Raw genomic sequence first — 20,802 nt, 5'->3', positions numbered from 1 at the left:
GTTTATTTTGTTAGAACTCATTGGTCCTAGTGTTCTTAGCTCCTAATTAATGGAAATAAACTTGAACTACTTTAAGCAAACACACACACAAACAATAAAACATCATCAACAGCAAAACAAAAAAGAAATTTATTCTAAGGATTTTGGGGTATCGAAGGGAACCCACAGGCAGGAGTGCAGTCCAGCTTTTAAGAAGAATTGAGAACATGAACCAGTAAAGATATGAGAATCCCATATGCTATTCTTCCTGTCCTCTTCTGCTTTCTAGCACATCTGCTTAATCCTTCTCTCCTGCTGCACAGACTAGCTTTCTCAGCTCCTAAATTGACATGGTAATTTATGCCTTTCCTTTGGCTTCTGAGTTCATTGCAATTCCAGCCACAAGCAGGGACTCACTGTCTCTGTTCCAAGTACAAAATCTTGGTAGAACCTGATTGGCCTCCTTTGGATCAGATGCCCATCCTCTGCCTAGTTAGTACACTGTATAACCAGGCTTCCAGCCTCGCTGGGCTGGGTGCCTTTCTCCCAAAGGACGTAGTTCCCAAAGGCAGAGAGGGCAGTATCTATGACTATTTTAAGAACTAATCTATCCAGTAATTTATAACAAATGTCTTCCCATCTTGTTTTGAGAATAAAAGGATACAAGCTGTAGAAAATGTTGATTTATAGCAACATAGGGCAAAACATTTACCACTAACTAAACAAACAGATAATGTCCAGGACCATTCAGTTGAGAGATATGTATTGCCTACTGTGTGCCAGGTCGGTACTGTGAAGCTAGCAGTGAACAGAACATAAAATGTCCTCCCCCATGAAGCTTACACTTTAAGTTAATGTAGAGCTGCCTTCACCAAGGCAAGGTCTAAAGAAACTTACTTAAATAATTAAATGATTTCAGCTTTTTCGCCCCCTAGAATAGAATTATTGAGTTATAGTTTTAGAAAGAAAAAAATTCATAGATAAGGGCTTCCTAGACTACTAGATTTTGCCTGCCAAATAAAAATTTTAGCTAAAATAAACCATTTGGGAGGACTCAAAGTTTTCACCACTTTTTAGTTTGCCAAATAAAGGTGTAACAACAAACTAACACTCTACCAGATATTATCATCATTCTTTCATATAAAGAAAGAGATTTTAGTATAGTGACATGGAAAGGGAAAGATAATCTCAGAATAAAGGACCTTTTTCCCCCCAAGAAAGGACATCTGGCTATTCTATACGAACAGACTGTTCTTCCTCTTCTCATTTGGCAGCTGACTAGGGAAAACTTTTCACAGATTCATAGACCTGCACTGTTCCAGACTACAGAGTCTAGTACTGAGTCGGCAAAGAAAACAAACACACTGGTTTGCCTATTGTGTCTGAATATATGAGTCAATTAATGTAAAGTCATAATTTTTCGGTGAAAAAAACTAATCAGACTTACTGCTTGGAAGGATGATTTAAAAAAAAAACTGAACTAACTGATTGATTCAAACAACATGATAAGATGTAACAGTTCTATGGAAGCACCTTTGTCTTCCCAGAATATTAAAAACACTCCAATATTACATAGTGATGACATAGCATATTCAATAAACAAATTCATTTAATGCTCAAAGCACTATAAAATAATTAGTTTTGGATAATATACTGGCTGACAGGCGACTGAAGCAGCCATTCAGTTTCAGGAATTTAATTTCTGCAAGGTCTATAACCTCTAGAAGGACCTTTGGCAGCAAGATAACTTTTCAGTGTTTAACTTTGCCCTTCAATTATCTGAAGAGGTAGACTGTCAAAGTTATAAATACATGTTGTCTTTTAATTTGTTGGCTTGCTTTAAAATGAACAGTGTCCTCCTCTCTATTCATAGCCAACCACCAATTTTACAGTGGAGGATCTTTTTGAAGTTTTAGGCCAAGATATTAATGTATTCTGCTTGGGACCTTATCTTTGTTACCTCTGCCCTAATCATGTTACTGCAGATTTGTGTCTTGGCTCTGGAGTTGGTGTCAAGAGGCTGATCAGACACAATTCGAATCTTCTGTGATGGGAACTGGAGTTTAATTTCACCAATGAAACACTCTGTTTGAATCAGAACTTAAATCAATGCTGAACTGTCAGAATATAAGAACTTAAGAGTGATGAGAGTAGAATGGAAGCCAGATGTTATTAACTTTCCCTACTAACTGGAAAGAAAATGTTACAGAGGATGCTCTCAGCCTACACCATCTTTCTAGTTTCCAAAAGTGAGTCATGGGTGGGCAGATCTCAAATCCAATCAAAGGAAACCAAAGAAAAGAGGCAGATGTGTATGACACAGAGATTCTTGGGTTTAGGATCTGTTGCTTCAACTTGGAACTTAAAGATCAAGTGAAATTTTGACAGGATGGAGAGTACAAATTGTTGCAGCTTCTACAAAGAGCAATTCAGAATGAGCACAATTACAAATGAACAGTTTGGATTCAGCAATTTCAAACCTAGGTTCTTCACTAGTGACCATTTTTTGAAGCTTTTCATTGCGGCATTGATTATTACAGCAAGACAGGAAAAAACCTTAATACCAATATTTTGGGCTTGGTTAAATTACAGTACAGTCTACCAATGGATCACTATGCAGCTGGATAAAAGAAACCACACTATGTACAGATATGAACTGACCTTCAATTTATGTTAGATTAAAAATACAGCATTTACATACTGTGTAAAAAAGGTAACTCATAAAAATATACATATTTGCTTTTATGTTCGTAGAATATCTCTGGAGGATCATGAGAAACTTTTAACATTGCCACTGAACTGGAAGGCTTCTAGAGGCCTGTGGGTTTTTTTCACTATATGAATGCGCTTTGTTACCTTCTGAATTTTGAGACATGAAAAGTAATTTGCATATACGCACACAGGTGAAGGAAAAGGCCCTAGATTTGGTTATACAACGAGAAAGCCTGTGAGTTCAACTTCAGATAAGCGGTTCCTCGCCCTTGCCCGTTAAGATTGTTATCTCTGTGACACGAGTCTGAAAAGTGTCACAACCATCCCCACCCCTCGAGCTGATTTCTCCTTCCGTTTGTTTCTGAAATCAGCCATGTTTCGGAACTGCCTAGCAAACTTGGCATTCTTTCAAAAACACTTTTGCTTTCAGTGTAATAAAGGGAAGGGGGCTAAAATATCAGGCCAGGTAACATTTTCTCATAAATAAAATTCAGTATTTTTGGAAGTGCTCTGTAGCCATAAAGCTGTAGAAATACTAAGTGTTACTCAAATAGAGTTAATAATAACTATCATTTCACACCTCAGTTTAGAGTCTCAAGAAGACCACCTCACCGTCGGGGCAGCACTTTCGCTCATCAAACCTGGCTGCACCTTCTAGCTCCTCCCCCTTCTCCCGCTCCTCCCCCTTCCCCTCCTCTCCTCCCCTACCTGCCCCTCCCAGCGCTTGGCGGGAGGTTTCCTCGCGTGAACACTCTGCGTAAGCGCGGAAGACGCACTGCAGCACCCTGGGCTGAGGAACGGCAGGGTTTACTCTTTCCTCTCATCTCTATGATCCTCTTTGTGACCTGTCAGATAGCATTGGAGTCACAGAGTTTCGTGCCAATAGTCTTCCACGCCGGCAGAGGACGGTGCAAAAAGCTGACACTCTCGCGAGAGGCGCGGAGATCTCTCCAAGTAGTGAGAGCGGGAGCGCATGCGCACTCAGTGGAGCGCGGTAGCTGGAGGGAAGACCGGACCCGGCTGGAGCTCCGGAGAGCGCGCGTGCGCCGTCGCGAGCTCGGTGTTGCCGGAGCCGCGGTGTAGGATCGGGTGTGAGACCTCCGTTCGGGCCACAGGAATGTTCCGAAAGGCCCGGCGAGTGAACGTGCGCAAGCGGAATGACTCGGAGGAGGAGGAGCGAGAGCGTGACGAGGAGCAGGAGCCGCCGCCGTTGTTGCCGCCACCGGGCACTGGCGAAGAGCCGGGCCCCGGCGGCGGCGACAGGGCCCCCGGGGGGGAGTCGCTGCTGGGCCCGGGGCTGCCACCGCCTTCCGCGCTGACCCCGGGCCCCGGGATTGAGGCTGGGGGCTGTTTCCCGGGCGGCGCAGAGCCTGGCAACGGGCTGAAGCCGCGCAAGAGACAGCGAGAGAACAAAGAGGTGCCCCGGGCCAGCCTGCTCAGCTTCCAGGACGAGGACGAAGGTAACTGCGGCGCTTGGACCCACCTCGGGTGCCCACATTCCCTGCACTCCCAGCGTCAGCCCCCGGGAACCGATCCCCTTCCCGCCCGACTTGCTGCATAGTTTTCCCCGCCTCCGGCCTTCTGCTCCGGCAGGGAACGCGTTCCCGCGCCGCCACCAGCCTTTTCTTAACTACCGCCTCCTCTTCACCGTCCTCCCGTGCATTTCTTATTCTGAGGGGCCCGGTCTCAGATCAGTCATTCTGGGTTTTTCAAGTGGAAATTCAGTGTCCCCTGCCCTATCTCTTTCCTGGCGGGTGTGTTTTAGGGAGAACTTGAGTGTCCTGACTGCTCTTGGCACGTTCCTTGAGCCCTGTGCAGGTCACAGTGCCCACGCCTCTTGGCATCCTGGTCTTGGTCAGACATTCTTGATCAAGAAGGCCGGGTTTGTGAAGAGTAGTACTAAGTCTGGGAACAGAAGCCTGGAGTTGAAGTTCTGGTTCTGGTTGACCTTGGGCCAGTCCCCTGCGATGGCTGAGCCTCAGTTTCCCCGAAAAGTGAATAGAGCTGCAAATATGTGGCTTTCCTTGCATTGACATTTGGACAATGAAGAGGTGTAATGGTAATTGAAAGCAATTTGTCCAATCCGGTGTGAGGGGCCAGGCTGCAGTGGATTTAGGTTTCTGATCATAAATGAGCCTTAAACCATTTTATTTCTAGAAGTGCTCAGTGTGTTTTTATATAATTCAATTAAGTCCACTTTACGCAAAAAGAAATTAAAATTTTTTGGAAACCACTCTTGCGTCTTGATGCATGATACTTTCTTGTTTCCAGTAATAGGGAGTTTCTCTTTGGCCTTTCTGTTATTTTTTATTTCAAGTTTGAGAGGAGTACAGCCACATTTTTGTTTTTGAGGATATAGGGGCAGTTTGGTAAAGTGTGTTTGATTTAAAATTTTTTGAATCGAAGTTGATGGATACGTCATTAAAATTTACTTTTGAAAAGTGATTAGTCCTCATTTAGTCTTTGAAATAACAACATGTCACTTTATAATCAAAGAGAGTTACTCAGACTTGACAGCTCTGTTAACTGGCACCTTTTGATTTTGGATATTTTGTTTCATATTCCTTAAGAATTTGATGACTAGGTGCTTTTTCAATAATTTTTTTTCCTCCTGAAATATATGATTTAAGGAGACAGTAAGAGACAGGAAAATTTTGTTCAGTTACATGTGTTACACCTTTTTAAAAGTCTCAACTTGACATTATTGCAAATTAAGAAGTTGACTCAGTTTTTGAGAGCCTATGACAGATTTGAAATAACTTCATATTATGTAGTGATTTGGACTATGAGTATGTACACTTTTTAAATTTTAAAGTTAAAATGGAAGATAGTGTCTGAAAATGGTTGCTACAGACTTCATTTAATTTCTTTTTTTAAGAAAATGAAGAAGTTTTCAAAGTGAAGAAATCAAGTTATAGCAAAAAGATAGTAAAATTGCTTAAGAAAGAATATAAAGAAGATCTTGAAAAATCGAAGATTAAGACAGAACTCAACTCATCAGCTGACAGTAAGTCAAACTAATAAAATTCTTTTGAAATGACAAAATGAAACTCTCTCATAGAAATTGAATGGGTTTGGTATATATAGTGAACTTGTTCATTTGACTTTGTCTTTGTCAAGACTCAAAGTTGAGTGATGATTGAGTTCTTTTATTTAACACAATTGCATTGTAAGTGCGTTTTTTTCAAAAGATTGAACCATTGCCACTGGAATGTTTCTGCTACAATGACTAAATCTTCTCCTGGTTTTTTTTTTTTTTTTCACTTGTGTTCAGATTCCTGTTGGACAGAGAAAGGAGGTTTCCCACTTAAACCTGAGACTCAGGTTTATTCCTATTTGAAGTAGTACTGTGCAAATTCCTGTAAAAGTACTTTGCTGAGACAAGTTTTCAGTTTCTTTGGTGTTACTTACACAGTTGGTTTAATTCTTAGGGAATTTTTAGGAATGTCCTAGGTCTAATGTTGATAATACTCCCATTCAGCAGCCTTGTCAGATACGCAGATGAAGACTCCTCAGTGGATGGTGCTTGCCTACATTGTATAGATATCTCTTGCTTCCTCTCACAACCTCAGTTAAAATTTTTAAGCAGTTATTTGTCCTTAGGAAAGTCGTTTCATTATAATATGCTGTGGTCTTAGTTACTCTCATGCAAATGCTTTAGGGAAATCTTTCTTTAATGTAATTCAAGGTAAAATTATTGTTTCCTAGGTTTTCCACTACAGGCTTAATGTGAAAAAGTGTATCATTATATCTCAAATTTACAATCTAATTTTGGAGACAGCATCACTTAAATGTATAACTGGACCCCAGTGTTTGGCAAAATGTCCAATGAGTGACTTAAAGGTTAACCACTTTCTTTTTAAAGAGGTGGGTCAAGGAATGTCTTATAGATAAAGTAGAATTTGAAGCTGGATCTTTGATAATTTGAATTCCAAAAACTAGGGGGTGTATGGGGATATTACCTAAGATTAAAGTGACTTAGGCTGCTTTGGAAAGGAGTAAGTACACCTGGTGGCCAAAATAGATGATTTGTGGAGGAAGCAGAGGTTTAGGGTGAAAGGTACGTTGTTGACAGATTGTGAAGGATGTTTAGTATGTAGTAAGGGGTTTAGAGTTGGCTGTATTCAGTGACCTGCTGAGATGGTGACATGACAAATGCCTTTTGAAACCTTAACCTGGTATTAGCATGCAGCATGGATTGGCACAAGGAGAGACTGGAGGCGTAAAGCAGGTTAAATGCAAGGGCCAGCTTTGATCCATTAATAGTGGGTTTAAAAAGGTCTCAGTTGAGCAAGACTGAGGCTTTTCCTGACTCAGTTGGAAATCGTGGATGAGTTAAAAATGTTTATTATGGGTGTGGGAAGAGAAATGGAAAAAAAAGGGATTATTTGAGAAGTATTCCAAGGGAAGGATTGGTCGACTTGAGTGCTTTAGCTATTGGGTTGAAAAGAAATAGTCAAATTTGAGCTTTTGTGCCAGGTGACTGAGTGAATAATTATATATTACATACAGAAATAGGGAATGCAGGTGGGAGGAGGAGTATTTTTAGGGGAACTGATTATTTTGGAGTCTGGGAAGCTGCTTCAGTTTTTCCAAACCATTTGAGAAGCAGCTGTGTATGATGAAATCATATAAGAAAGATCAGGAAAAGTGAGAATCGAGAAAGGATCATTCAGTGTTGAGTTTAGAAATTAAAGCAAATAAGAGGTTTATGAGGCCACCTTCTGTGACCTTCTCTGTCTTCTGCTTTCATAAAACCGATTTTCCACTCACCAGATAACTCAGTTAATGTCCTCCCCAAAGGTAGAGCCTCTGTATTATAAGTTGTCATCCCTGAAGCGTTGGTTCTCTGGAGCTCTTTCATTAATCAACTCACAGTCCTGAACTCTTCCTACCCCAACCTTCCTGAGATAGGCAGAGGTGCATTGATTTGAAAACTAGGGGAGTATCAACTTGGAAAACCTATTTTGTGATATTCCTACAGTGGTGAGTTCACTTTTAAACTTGAATTTGAGTTCAAGTTGAATCACTGGCTTGATTTGAGCCAGTGAATAGTTGGAGATGTAGATTTAGGTACATTGAGGTGATAATTAAAACCAAAAGTAAATGAAATTGATAAAGGAATAGCATAAAAGAAAAATTCCTTTGAACCAAAGACTTCTGCCTATAATAAGTGTTACATAGAGAAGAGGATTTGCTGAAGAGAGGAAAGAATCATAAAGTCCAAAGGAGAAAAGATAGGAAAGTTTCAGGGTGATGATTGTCAGTTATATGAAATAGTACCGGAAAGGTCAGGACAAGTTAAGGCTGAGGAAGGGCTATTGCCAGGGTTGCTACGTTTTTTTCTGAAGGAGGGCATCTGGCAAAAGAGGCTAGTTTACTAGCCAGGCTGTGCGCCTGTTGGGAGGAAGGAACATCTTTGCTAAATTGCTCAGTGATACTGTGTGAATTAGCTGTGGGTGCAGCTTTTGAGTTAACTGGTGAGCGTGGAATGGGAGAAATCAAAGGCCATTTGCCAGTGTTCAGGTGTGCAGATTGGTGAGAAAGTCGTAGGGAGCAGGTCCACACTGCTGCTTTGGGAAGCTGGGCAGAGAGAGAAGTAGAGGATAATAGCTAGAGAGACAACTGGAATCAAGTAGAAGTTCTGTTGGTAAAGAGAAGCCTGTGTCTGTAGACAGAAGAGTGGAGAGGGAGGGCCTGACCAAATTCAAAGTAAAGAGAATATTTGTGAGAGCAAGTTTGCTAAAATAGTAGTCAAAGAAATTGAGGCACAAGAGTAGCCTAGAAAAAGGTTATTTAGCATCTCTTTCATATAAAGATGTCTGGAAGGAAAATGCCTGACAACTAACAAAAATTTCAGCTGTCACCGTATTTTAGACTTGTGTATGCTCAATCATAAGCAAATACTTGGGAACTTGTTGAGATAGTGAGTCTTTTAAGACTGCAGAAATCATTATCCGGGAATATCTGATCTTGTAAAACTTTCGAAGTTCTGTTTTGTCTATTAAAAGCCATTGATTTAGTTAGATTTAGAGCAGAAGGAAATGGGTGGTTCTTGACACCATCTGTCTTTATATGTCTGATAAAGTGAGAGAGCCTAAAACAGTGATCTAAATCTTATCAGCAAAGTTAAGGAGGGGTGGTGGTGGTGGTAATTATCCCTGGAATTCTTTAGGGAAGTAGAATATGGTTTGAGAAGAATTGAGAATTTTTGAAGCAGTTTTTGGGAAGGAAACATTCTAGGGACACAACAGAAGTACACCTTTCATATTTAGAATGAACTTTTGTTTTACTGTTTCATTATATTCACTCTGCCTGTTGTGTACATTGTTAGGTTCAGTGCTTCAAGGTGGAAAACACTTTCTGACTTTTGCCTGGGTTGGAAGGTAGTAATAGGACTGTTTAATTACAAATAAAGTAAACCACTTGGTGTAAAGTAAAACCAAGTGGTGCCTCCCGGAACCCTGTGGCAGGAAAGCAGTCTTGAAACTGGTTTCAGGAACGTCCTGAGAATTAGTTCTCTTCTCTGTCCGTAGGGCTACTCCACAGCTCCCTTCCTAGTTTGCATGTGATTTTTAGTACCACCTGGTGTCTCTGACTTGTTTCTGTGTCCCAGTTCCAGATTCCCAGAAAGATTAGGTTCAGTCACAAATTCACTCTTAAAACATAACACAATCCGCTCTTTGGTCATGCAGTGGAGTCAGAGTTTTGTACAGTGTAACTGTGATGTTTGGGTCTCACCCCTTAAGGTGATAGGTGACAAATGGTTGTGAACTTAGAAGATAACCTGTAAGTGTTCACTACAGAGAGGTTTATCTGGTCTTTAATCTTCATTCTTGATAGAAAGCTGCCTTGAATGGGCTTAAGAGTTTAATGAATTAATGACATAAAGTGAAATAATGCTTCCAAGAGGTACAGACAGTTACCTATGGGAATTTAGAGGAAGGAACGGTTAGTTTTGATAAACTAGTAACATTTTGATAAAATTAACTAGAGCTAGGGGTTGAGCAGGGCCTCATGCATCCGTTTCCCCTGTTATTTTTACCTCTCAATTGTGTCTATTATGGTATTTCATTTTCACACATCAGTAATTTGAATTTTTTTATAAACAATTAAAGTAATTCAGGCTTTAATGAATCAAGCCCATAATAGGAGAAAGAGTATCTCCTTAATCTGTGGATTTTGTTTTAAATATATTTTAATTACTTTTTTCAAAAATGTAGACGAACCACCTTTGGACAAAACAGGTCATGTTAAGGACACCAATCAAGAAGATGGAATTATCATCAGTGAACATGGGGAAGATGAAATGGATATGGAAAGCGAGAAGGAGGAAGAAAAGCCAAAAGCTGGCGGAGCCTTTTCAAATGCTTTATCTTCTTTGAACGTTCTCCGTCCAGGTGTGTGCTCGCAAATACTTCTCACAACTGAAGTAAGCCCTCAGGAATGAGCCATCTGTAAAGATGGTTGTTAAGGAAGGGGTTAGCTAAGTGGTATTTCTTATGACATCCCTGTTAGAAGCCAAGATGTTTGTTTCCTTTTGCAAATACAGAAAGTAAGAGAACTAGAAACTTCCCAACTTTCCAGTTCATCCTGAGACAAGCAGTTATCAAAGCAAATATCAGTCTTCAAGTAAATAGATAAATGGTATTAAAGTCTTTTTTTATGAATTTCAGATGAAGATTTTTAACTTTTTTAGAACTGTCGCTAAAGGCAAAACTAGCTATTTTATGTTCACACTTTTTTTTTTTAAACTATTTTATGGAAATAGTTTGCAGACCTATTCACTGGCTGATCAGCTTTTGAATAAGTGCTTGGTAGCCAAATTTAAATTATGAAGAATTTCCATTTAACTCATTAATGTTTATAAAATTTAAAAGCGCTCCCCCTGTGTTGGTAAAGTTGAGAAAATACTGTACATACATCTAGCAGCATTTTAATCGGTACAGTCCTTATGGGAAACCGTTTGACAATACGAATAAGTAGATTTCAGATACTCTTACGCTTTGACCCTGTACTGTAATTCCATAGCTAGAAATTTATCCCAAGGAAATAATGTTTTTATTGCAACATTATTTGCAATGAGCAACATTTAGATAAAATGTCTAGCAGAAGAGGAATGGATTAGTCAGTTAAGGTGCATTTACATGATGGGATACTACATAGCTATTTAAATAACAATTAGAAAAGTAGCAAGACATTAATTTTTACTGTAGGTAAAAATGTCAGTTTGGTTATGTGGTAGATTATACTTTGTCTACGGAGTGAGTGTTGTTAAGCAATTAAAATTTGTACTTAGCAACTTGGAAAAAAGCTTATTTTAATATGAAGAAAAATTGATGAAAATTATATATTCAGTGTGCTTACAGGTGAACGGAAAACTATTTGCAAGAGAAATATATTTGAAATCTAATGGTGTATTTTAGCGTTGTAAAAAATTGTGGGTACCTTGTTTTTATCTGTTTCCTAGTTTAGTAATGATTTTATTACTTTTGCTTATTTTTAAAAAAATGAAAAAAAATTACTATTAAAATAAACTGCTTTAGTATATTTTCCCTTCTCTCCCTTCCCATACATATTGCCATTATGTGTACTTTTTAGTCTCCTTAGTGACTTTTAGTTTCCATTTAAACTAAATTAAAAATAAATCAGTTGGATTGCACAGCACAATTTGGGAAGGGGGTGCCAGCAACTAACATTAGAACATCACTATGCAAGGCTATCTTGGTGAAATTCTTTTATCTTTTATATTTTTAAGAAAATAGAAACATGTGCCCTAATACTTTATAGTTTATAATCCTTACCAACTATTTCCAGGAGAAATTCCAGATGCAGCTTTTATACATGCTGCAAGGAAAAAGCGTCAGATGGCCCGGGAGTTGGGGGATTTCACTCCTCATGATAGTGAGCCTGGGAAAGGCCGCCTTGTTAGAGAAGATGAGAATGATGCCAGCGATGATGAAGATGATGATGAGAAACGCCGTATAGTTTTTTCTGTGAAGGAAAAGTCACAAAGACAAAAAATTGCAGAGGAAATAGGTAACTTGATTTAATGGGACAATAAGCCTGTTACAATGCTACTAAATATGATTTGATATTAAAGTCAAATAAAAAGTACCCATATTTATTTAACTACATTTAATGTTATAGAACTGTTCTTGCTTGGGTACAAGTGTCTCACTGGGATTTTTTGAAAAGTAGAGCATGGTTTTGATAGCTATTGTTTATTGAGTACAGTGTGACCAGTATTATGCTAAGCACCTGAGATACGTAGAGATATAACTGGCTCAACATTCTTAGGAGGCGTTAGGTTTCGTTCTTCCCTTTGTTGAATTCATGTCAAGCTCACAGAGGTAAGGAAACCTATCTAAGGTTTTAACTGTTACATTGATGCTGCCTTCTGCTTAAGGGATACTGTGTATAAGACAAGCAAAGTCAGTATCAGATGAGATGGAGATCATAATAGACATTTAATTTTCGTAAGATTGAGTTAATACCAACAGTTTTGCTTAGTTTTTATATTAATAAATGTAAAATAGTATCCCTTCCGTCACTGCTTTTCTGGTGTAATTTACGTTTCTTTGCTGCTTATGGCTGTAGGTATTGAGGGGAGTGATGATGATGCTTTAGTAACTGGAGAACAAGATGAAGAGCTCAGCCGATGGGAACAGGAGCAGATAAGAAAAGGAATTAATATCCCTCAGGTAAGATGAAAGAATTAAACTTCAAAAATTAAGAAATTAGTTTTAAAATTTTTTGTTGTATTTTGTTGAAGTAAAAACATTGTATATTGAATTGACTAAGCTATTAGAAGAAACTATTATATTTTGATTTTTACAGTCAAAATGGTGAAAGAATTTCTAGATTCTTAGTTAAATATTTATCAAAGTGGTCTTTCAACCACAGCATCAGCATCATCTGGAAGCTTGTTAGAAATGGAAATTCTCTCACCCTCCTGAGTGAGATCTACTGAATGAGAAGCTCTGGGGGTGGGCCCCACCATCTGTTTAATAAGCCCTCTGGGTGATTCTGATGCTCACTCAAGTATGAGGACCACTGTATTGAATGTTTCTTTCTCATATAGCTTGTTTATTTTCTGACTTTAAAAATTATTTTGTAGAAGATGTATTTCTCAGTAATGCAATAACTCACTGTAGATGAAAAATATCTTCCTAAATAGTTACAACAATTTGTTTTATAGAAGTAAATAGTGCAATGGAAATGTTGTATAAATGTAAGCTATTTTTATTACTAGTGTTTTGACATAATTTAATGTCCCTTCTAACTCTAAACTTCTTTGATACTGTTTTTCTGAAAATTATTAGAAATGAATCCAGTAATCCCATAAGACTTAGAACTTTCATCTATCCCTACTTTTATTTGATTTTAAGGAGCTCTGTGATTATTTATTTTATACTGTTTAGAAAATAGGTGTAATTTTTGCTTTTTTTTTAACCCCAAAAGCATGAGATTATTCTTTTCATAGTTTTACTACTAGTTTTCATTTCTATCCCATTTCTTTTCTAGGTTCAAGCAAGTCAGCCCACTGAAGTGAATATGTACTACCAGAACACTTACCAGACAATGCCTTATGGTTCATCCTATGGCATTCCTTATAGTTATACGGCCTATGGATCATCGGATGCCAAATCTCAAAAAACAGATAATACAGTCCCTTTCAAAACTCCCAGTAATGAGATGACTCCCGTTACTATTGATTTGGTAAAGAAACAGCTTAAAGACAGGTAGGGCAGATCAACTTCTTAAAGACCTGTCCTAGCTTTCTGTTCCCTCAGGCAACATGTAGTCTGGGGTAGCAGCAGATGCAGAATATCGGCAAAGAAGATTCACTGGCCCACCTTCAAAAGCTAAACAGAAGATGACTTCATACTTGGTTCTGCTACCTTCTTGGATTACTTCTGTGGAAGCCTCGAAAAGTTTTTAAAAATGCCACTCCATGGTCTTGTTGAAGACAGTTCTGAGTTTGCACCTCTTGGACTCTGAAAAAGTGTAGTCAAGATATGGGGGGAAAAGCAAAACAGTGAGATTTTTGGTTAGCCCACCAAATAACTTTATATGAAGTGTATAAACTGCCACTTTTGGAGAAAAAAGCAGTACAAATGAAAAGATCCACTCCATGCATTTTTGTATTCTAATAGTGGATCTAAGTGCATTATTGTAATTTTGCAAGAGTCCTGACAGCATAGACTTTTGGATGTAAATGTGTTATATTTATCCTTTTCTGTTCTTAAGGTTGGACTCCATGAAAGAGCTGCACAAAACAAATCGACAGCAGCATGAGAAACATCTGCAAAGCCGAGTGGACTCCACCAGGGCTATTGAAAGATTAGAAGGGTCTTCTGGGGGTATTGGTGAACGGTATAAATTTTTGCAAGAAATGCGAGGGTATGTCCAAGACTTGCTTGAGTGTTTCAGTGAAAAGGTAAGAATGCAAAAATATTAATCTCTTTGAATAAGGCAAAATTAGGGAAGTCTAGACAGCCTTGTAGAGATCATTTCTATATTTCTCAGAAAATACCCACTGAATTCAGCTTTAAAAGAGATGAAAAGTCATGCCTCATTTTCTTCACTTCATTAGCGACATTCTATCCTAGGGGCTAATCTAGTACCTTTGTTGAAAACAAAAAGATAATTCAAAGCATATTTAAATAAGATTTTGGCAAGTCCTGTCTTAATGTAATGGCAGATAATTGGTCTGGCCTTGAATATTAGACTATAAGAGACTCATCTGGTAGAATTTTCTTTTTTGTGGTCAGATCCAAACTTATCTTTAAACTTTTTCTACAAGTAATTCCAAATGTGCATAAAGTTGCAAAATTTTGTTAGTTTTTATTTTTTATCCTAGATAAAATTGATTGCCATTGCTGCTGATAGTTTTCATCTGAATAAGCCTCTGCTTTATCCATTTCAGAAACCATTCACTGGCCATAATTTCTTTTAAGGTCTTATTTCTCCTAAGTTCATTTTTTTTTAGTATGATAGTTGGCACAATTATTTGCATTCTGTTGTACCATTTGTTTGCATTTTAAAAATTAGCTGCACACAGAATCCTTTTCTCAGACAACCTTTTAATTGATTTTTCTTTTAAGATAAATGTATTGTTTGATGCATTGGTTTGTAGGCACTTGTGAACTTTCTAGCCTTTTCTTTAAAAAAAAAATTAAAATATGGTGCTTTTGAATATCCCATCTCTATACTTGCAAGAGATAACAGGTTTCGGAGGCACATTTTCTCTTATTCTTGGCTATGTGAATTAGCATAGAATCTGTAAGCATATAGTATGTTTAAATGAGTATTTTAACTCTTACTATCTCTGTTGGGTTAATTCAGTATACCCTAAGGGCAAAGGCTGGCTAAAGAACAATGGCAGACTATCTTCCTAATGGGTCTTAATGGTTCCAACCTGTCTGTAGTCAGATCCAGGCTGAGACGGCATTCACCAAGTCTTCTCTGAAGGGTTCATGGTTTTGTGCTTAACACTTAATTTCTGGAAAAGCAGCTACATTCTGAGCTACAGTATCCCTTGTGGCAGATCTGCGGCTTAGGGTGACAAGTACAGGGGTGAGAAAGAAACATGGGTTAGACTCTTTACAGAGGGGCTAGAGTCAAAATGGGAAGCGGACAGAAGGATCAGAGCTGGTGGTTGGTGTTCTTTGGATAAAGCCCTTTGAGCCCAGCGGGCATGGTGGTGGGGGCTGGTCTAAAAATCTTCTGTGACCAGAGAAAGGATCTTCGTTTTAAACCATACTTTGTAAGTGAAGTTTGTCTCTGTGGAGCTTTTTCTTGAAGTACCTTGGTCTTTGCTTTGGAACTTACTTGAGTAAACTCATACACTTGTAATTGCAAACTGAACTCTTAAAAAATACTGGCAATAATATGATCACAGAGTATACCATGTTTCAGTGAAAGAGACTAGGTACTAGTCTAGGTACTAGGTCCATCTAGTTCCTATAGTTTTCAACTGCTTATTATTTTAAAAACAGTAGTACACTTTCTCTCTCCTTGATTACCCTGTTCCTTAGATTGTGTTCATATGTTTGCTTAGAGTTATTTAGATAAATGTTTGGAGCAGTTCTTAAACCTTATCTATTATATAGTGACTACTCTATTAATAAAAGAGGTAGATAAACCCCTCTTTTAAAGATGTGTTAATTCGTTTTGACATTTTCTTCTGTATTTGGTTTTATTAGAGACCACTCCTGAGGTACTGTTGTCATAAATTGTCATTTTGGAAATATTTAGGAATAATTGGATAGATTTGAATATTCATTTCAGTTATACAATAAAAAGTGTTGTTTCAGGGTAAGGCCATAGAAAGATAAATATTCTTTTTGCCTTTTCCACTTACAAAAATTTAAGTGGTTTTGAACTTAGATTTTTAATTATGTTGCAGGTCATTTTAACTTTCTGTTGTTTTATTTTCCTGTAGTCATCTTCCTTGTGTTCTTTGCCTTAAATTTGTTCCTGAAATAATAATAGTTAATAACAGTTTTGAGTTTGGAGAGGGTAAAGAAATTGTCATGGTGCAATTGGGATAAATTGTATTGTTAAGAGACATGAATGAGAGCTGGAAATGTATTTTAGGGCTCTTATTCTCAGTAAAATTTCCTCTGGGCTTTGTTAAAAAGTATTTCAAGTACATAAACAAAAAAAATTACAGTATCAGAATTGTAACTATAAATTGAATAATGAAGTTCTGTCTGATGCAGTCTCAGGCATGTAGTTCTTACAGTAGAGGAGTGTTAACAATCTCCAGGACTAAAAGAATGCATCGTAGGTCCATGGGTACACTTGTCTTTAGTACTGCGTGGTTTGAAAAAATGAGGGGGTGGGAAAGTGTAAGTCACAATAATGTGGAAGTAATTACTTTAAAAATCAATGATAGTAAATTTTAGAGTCTCTGGGCTCAGCTAATATCAAGATAATCAATGCAAATTTGGGGACATTGTTCCTCATGGTGTGGCATATTAAAGAATAAAACAACTCCATCAGTTTGACCTCTCTGAACATTTGCTGCTTTTGCAATGGAATTATGCAAGTGTATGAAATTGCTTTTATTACAGACATCTTTATACTCCACCTGCCTTTTTTTATTTCCATTTGCAGTCTGTTCAGTTCAGGAAGCTGCTATAACACTTGGTGCCAGTGTTTCCCAAACTCTAAATAATGTGTTTTCCATTTGTACTAACCATCAGGAAACTAGAATTTCTGGTTTCCTCAGGTATGTGTAGTGGTTGTTAGTGTTTTGTGAAAGTTTCATAGCATTTGGTTATAACATGAGGTATTTATAAAGAGAAAGTTTTCTGGTTTCTTCTTTTTAAGTTAGGTTTCATTCTATAAGCTTATGTATTCCATATGAACCAAGTGAATGCTTAGCTGTGGATAATAACCTGGAAAAATTTGTTGACTTTGTAAACTGACAATTCATGCAAAGGATTTTATTACGAATATGGAAAAATTTAAACATTTGATAAGAAGAGAAGAACTTTCTGAGTTTGAAATAGATTGATTTTAGATAGGTTAGTGATAGTTAGAAATTTTATTTACCTTATTAATGTAAATGAATGCAGTTCACATTTAAAATGTACAATACAGCTGCAAAATAGTGTAACATTGCTGTAAGGTACTTGGTACACATGAATGGCAGAGCAATTTAAGTGTTCAAAATTGGGCATTTAGCACACTCCTGTTCTTGTCTACTCAGAGCCATTTCATGTTTTTTGGTGTCACACTGCAATAATGGTTCATTTTAAACTATAAAAATTGCAAGGCAGATCATGTTGCTAGAAAATTAAAAATAGACTTTCAAAAAGTTCTTCCAAATACTTTATTTTAGAAGAAAAGCACTAAAATTTCTGACATTTCTTTACTTGCTCTCTTTACTACTGTTAAAGTGTTAAGTTTCCTAACCAAACTTTTGCTCCAATAACTAGGCACTGGACATTATAGCTCTATATATGGATTAAAAGAAGAAGTGGTGTTTCCCAAACATCCTAAAACTGAATTGCTATTTGTGTCCCATTAGGGATTCATGGTTATTCTGTCCAGAGGGTACTTTTTCAGAAATCCGGAAATAATATGGAACCCTCAGATAAATAAGCAGCTGAGGAGTTTGGTGTTACGGAGTGTGTTGTATTTTTACAGGTGCCACTGATTAATGAACTTGAATCAGCAATACATCAGCTGTACAAACAGCGAGCTTCCCGCCTTGTCCAAAGACGACAAGATGATATTAAAGATGAATCTTCGGAGTTTTCAAGCCATTCAAGTCAGTCCATCTTGAAGGTTTTTATTATTCATTAAACAACCTTGTTTACTTAGTGCATCCTAATTGAAAATTAGACATCTCAGAGCATTTTTTTTTTTTAAGGAAATGAATTTCCTTGTTCTTGTGTCAGGTAGATCTAAAAATTATAATAGCATGTGCTTAGATTGTGTTTGAGAAAAATAGCTCGCAAAGGAGCTCAAATCATGCACTAGTATTCTATCAGTCTTACTCTTCTTTGGGTATATTTTTTCATTCTTTTGAGTATAGAAAAGACATTGTCAGTATTTTATCTTAAAACCACTGTTTATTTGACTCTTGATTGATTTTTGCCCCATTTTTATCTTGTTTATAACACTGATACAAATGCTATTGTTGATCATAGCAAAGATTTTTTAATTAGGAATTGAGAATTTTTGGATAGGAGGGGGGAGTTTTATATAACAAACGATATAACTCCAAGATTAGGGGAGTTTTGAGTTTCACCCCTTGGATAAAGCAAAATTTTTTGTATTTACATTTTTTTTAATATTTTCCAATTTGCCTTATATACTGGTTTTTTTAGTAGATCAGTTGATTCCTACACTTCTTAAAATTTTAATGTAAAAATTTGGAAATTGAATTTATATTCCTTTCATTACATGTGTTAATTGAAAACCAAAATTAATTAGAAACCTCTTATTAAATAGTTTAGCTGAAATTCTTTAAACATCAGACATTTTAAACCTTTTAATTCTATTTTTTCATTGCCCTCTGTATTCTTGGATGCTTGGGAATTTTCCTTCATTGAATTTCTTGTGGCTTCTTTTGTCATCTCTTTGGTCCCTATGTCAACAGTTATTAAATGGAAGTATGCATTGAAATTACCCATGATATTGGTTTAAAATGCAGATTTCTTGGTGCTGTCCCCAGGTCTTGGGTAGTGTCCAGTAATCTGCATGTTAAACAGCCACCCTAGGTGTTTCAGGTGCAAAGGGCCCTAAGTTACTATTCTTTCTGAAAAGAATACTTTGCCATATAGCATGTCCTCTAGATTAGAGAGACATTGGATCCCTAAGAAAACATTCTTTGTGCCGATGGGTTTTGGAACAGCATACAGAGGTGGAAATACGATAATCAGAGATGAGTCAGGCTCAGATATAAGCCATATGAGTGGCTTTGACCTTTTGTTTTTGCCACACATGTTTGAATTGGATTGTTGCCATGTTGGGCATCTAAGTGACTAATGCATCCCTCCCAAATCACCTTTGATCCAGACAGAACCAGATTTCTGGGGCAGATTTCAGGTAATCTTTATACCTACGACGGGAGGTAATTTCCTTTTAAGTTAAGGTTGTGTGAGCTGTGCATTTTATCAGATACCTTTTCCTGCCTATATTCTGTTCTTTATAATTTGGAGCTATTTACTTACATGGAATTTGAAGTAAGAGTTGAATGATGGATGTTAATTAGATTGAGAGTTGGAAAGAAATGAAAGGTAATGAGAAAGTGAAAAATACTATCCTAGAGGGAGTATTCATTAATTGCCAAAGAGTTGAGGAAAATTGTGGGGGATATTAAAGTATCAATTCCTTTTCTGATCTTTTTTTGAAGAAACAAAACATAGCCTGAAATTCATCTGTTTAGATTTGTAAACTTATCACAGTTATTGCATACAGTTCTTACAAAAATGAAGTAGGCTATCACTTGAGTCATCTACTCTTTTATCTCCCTCAATATATGTTTTACAAAAAATATAGTAACATTTTAAGCATTTACTATAGTGAATTTTCTTTAAAATATTTCTTTAGTGAAGGCTACTGCTTAAAGAGGCAGGAATCACTTCTGTAGTTTGGGATGTCTTAGCTAATTCATCTGTAGCGTGTAGTGGAGTCACAGTTGAGGTAGAGCTGGGGCATCTTTCTCGTTTACTAATCTTTTGTGTAATGTAAGCTCTGGAACACACTTCCTAATATCTTAAGCTGTTCTGAAATATGAATGAAAGACTCAGTGAAAAAGACAACTTTTAAAAGTAGTAGCATCTAGGTTAGTTAGGATACACTGAAGTAGATAAGAGCTAATTTTTGTTTTTATTTTTCCTGTTGCTGCTATTGGTGACACATCTTTGATATCAGGGAAAAAATAGGCCAAAGCCCTTAATTGTTGTCTTTCATTTTGCATGTGATTCCCCCATCATTGGATTTTTTTGCTTCCTGTTACTATCCCATATATAAGAATATCTCCATATAGGAAGTGAGGAAGTATCACAGACAGTTGTTTCCCCCACTCCTCCTCTACCCTAGGCGAGAGATTCGAGAACTCTTCTCTGAAGAAAGAGAATGGGTCCAGAGAAAAAACCCTGAGACACTAACATCTGGGGGCCCCAACAAAAAGTTGACTTTCTACCCAGTGATGTGATGGATATGCCTCAGTTAGACAACTCCCACCTATTCCATGGAATTTCCAATCTCATTCTTACATAGGAGGTAGTTAATGATCATCAGAGAGCAACACAAGCAATAGAACCAAAGGACTGAGGAAAAAGACTGCAGGTGGCAGGAGAAAATTTAAAACATAATTGATATCCTCAGGGAGATGCTAGAAGGTATCCTGTGCATAGTGCAAATAGAGGGTGCTGTAGAAGAGAGATATTCTAAGACTAAGAACCATCTCTTGGAAACTAAAAAAATGTGGTAACTGAAATAGAAATTTAAATAGAAAGGTTGAAAGCTAAAGCTAGAGAATTGCCCTGGAAATTAAAAAATAGAGATGGAAAATGTGGAAAAAAAGAAATAAGAGCATTGTGCTTTGAAAGTAGTGTTTGAGAAAGCACGATTTGTTCCTAT

The 20,802-nt window shown here is 37.3% G+C and overlaps 1 protein-coding gene across 2 annotated transcripts in view; it reads left to right on the top strand.

Moving 5' to 3' along the window:
* The first annotated feature begins 3,574 nt into the window (after positions 1–3,574).
* PAXBP1 (PAX3 and PAX7 binding protein 1) overlaps positions 3,575–20,802 on the top strand; it is a 30,704-nt gene continuing 13,476 nt past the window's right edge. The window contains exons 1-8 of one of the 2 annotated variants that reach the window (XM_031459033.2): positions 3,575–4,151; positions 5,570–5,698; positions 9,915–10,091; positions 11,509–11,730; positions 12,292–12,395; positions 13,219–13,436; positions 13,945–14,134; positions 17,857–17,980. In XM_031459033.2, the coding sequence (XP_031314893.1) occupies positions 3,665–4,151; positions 5,570–5,698; positions 9,915–10,091; positions 11,509–11,730; positions 12,292–12,395; positions 13,219–13,436; positions 13,945–14,134; positions 17,857–17,980 (1,651 nt within the window). In that variant the 5' untranslated portion in view covers positions 3,575–3,664. The remainder of the gene's footprint in view (positions 4,152–5,569; positions 5,699–9,914; positions 10,092–11,508; positions 11,731–12,291; positions 12,396–13,218; positions 13,437–13,944; positions 14,135–17,856; positions 17,981–20,802) is intronic. The other variant, XM_031459023.2, reaches the window with a different exon arrangement.

This window comes from Camelus dromedarius, chromosome 2 (genome assembly GCF_036321535.1).
Source record: "Camelus dromedarius isolate mCamDro1 chromosome 2, mCamDro1.pat, whole genome shotgun sequence".
Lineage (NCBI taxonomy): Eukaryota > Metazoa > Chordata > Mammalia > Artiodactyla > Camelidae > Camelus > Camelus dromedarius.
The sequence above is the reverse complement of the archived record's forward strand: the minus strand, read 5'-3'. Positions and strand labels throughout refer to the sequence as shown.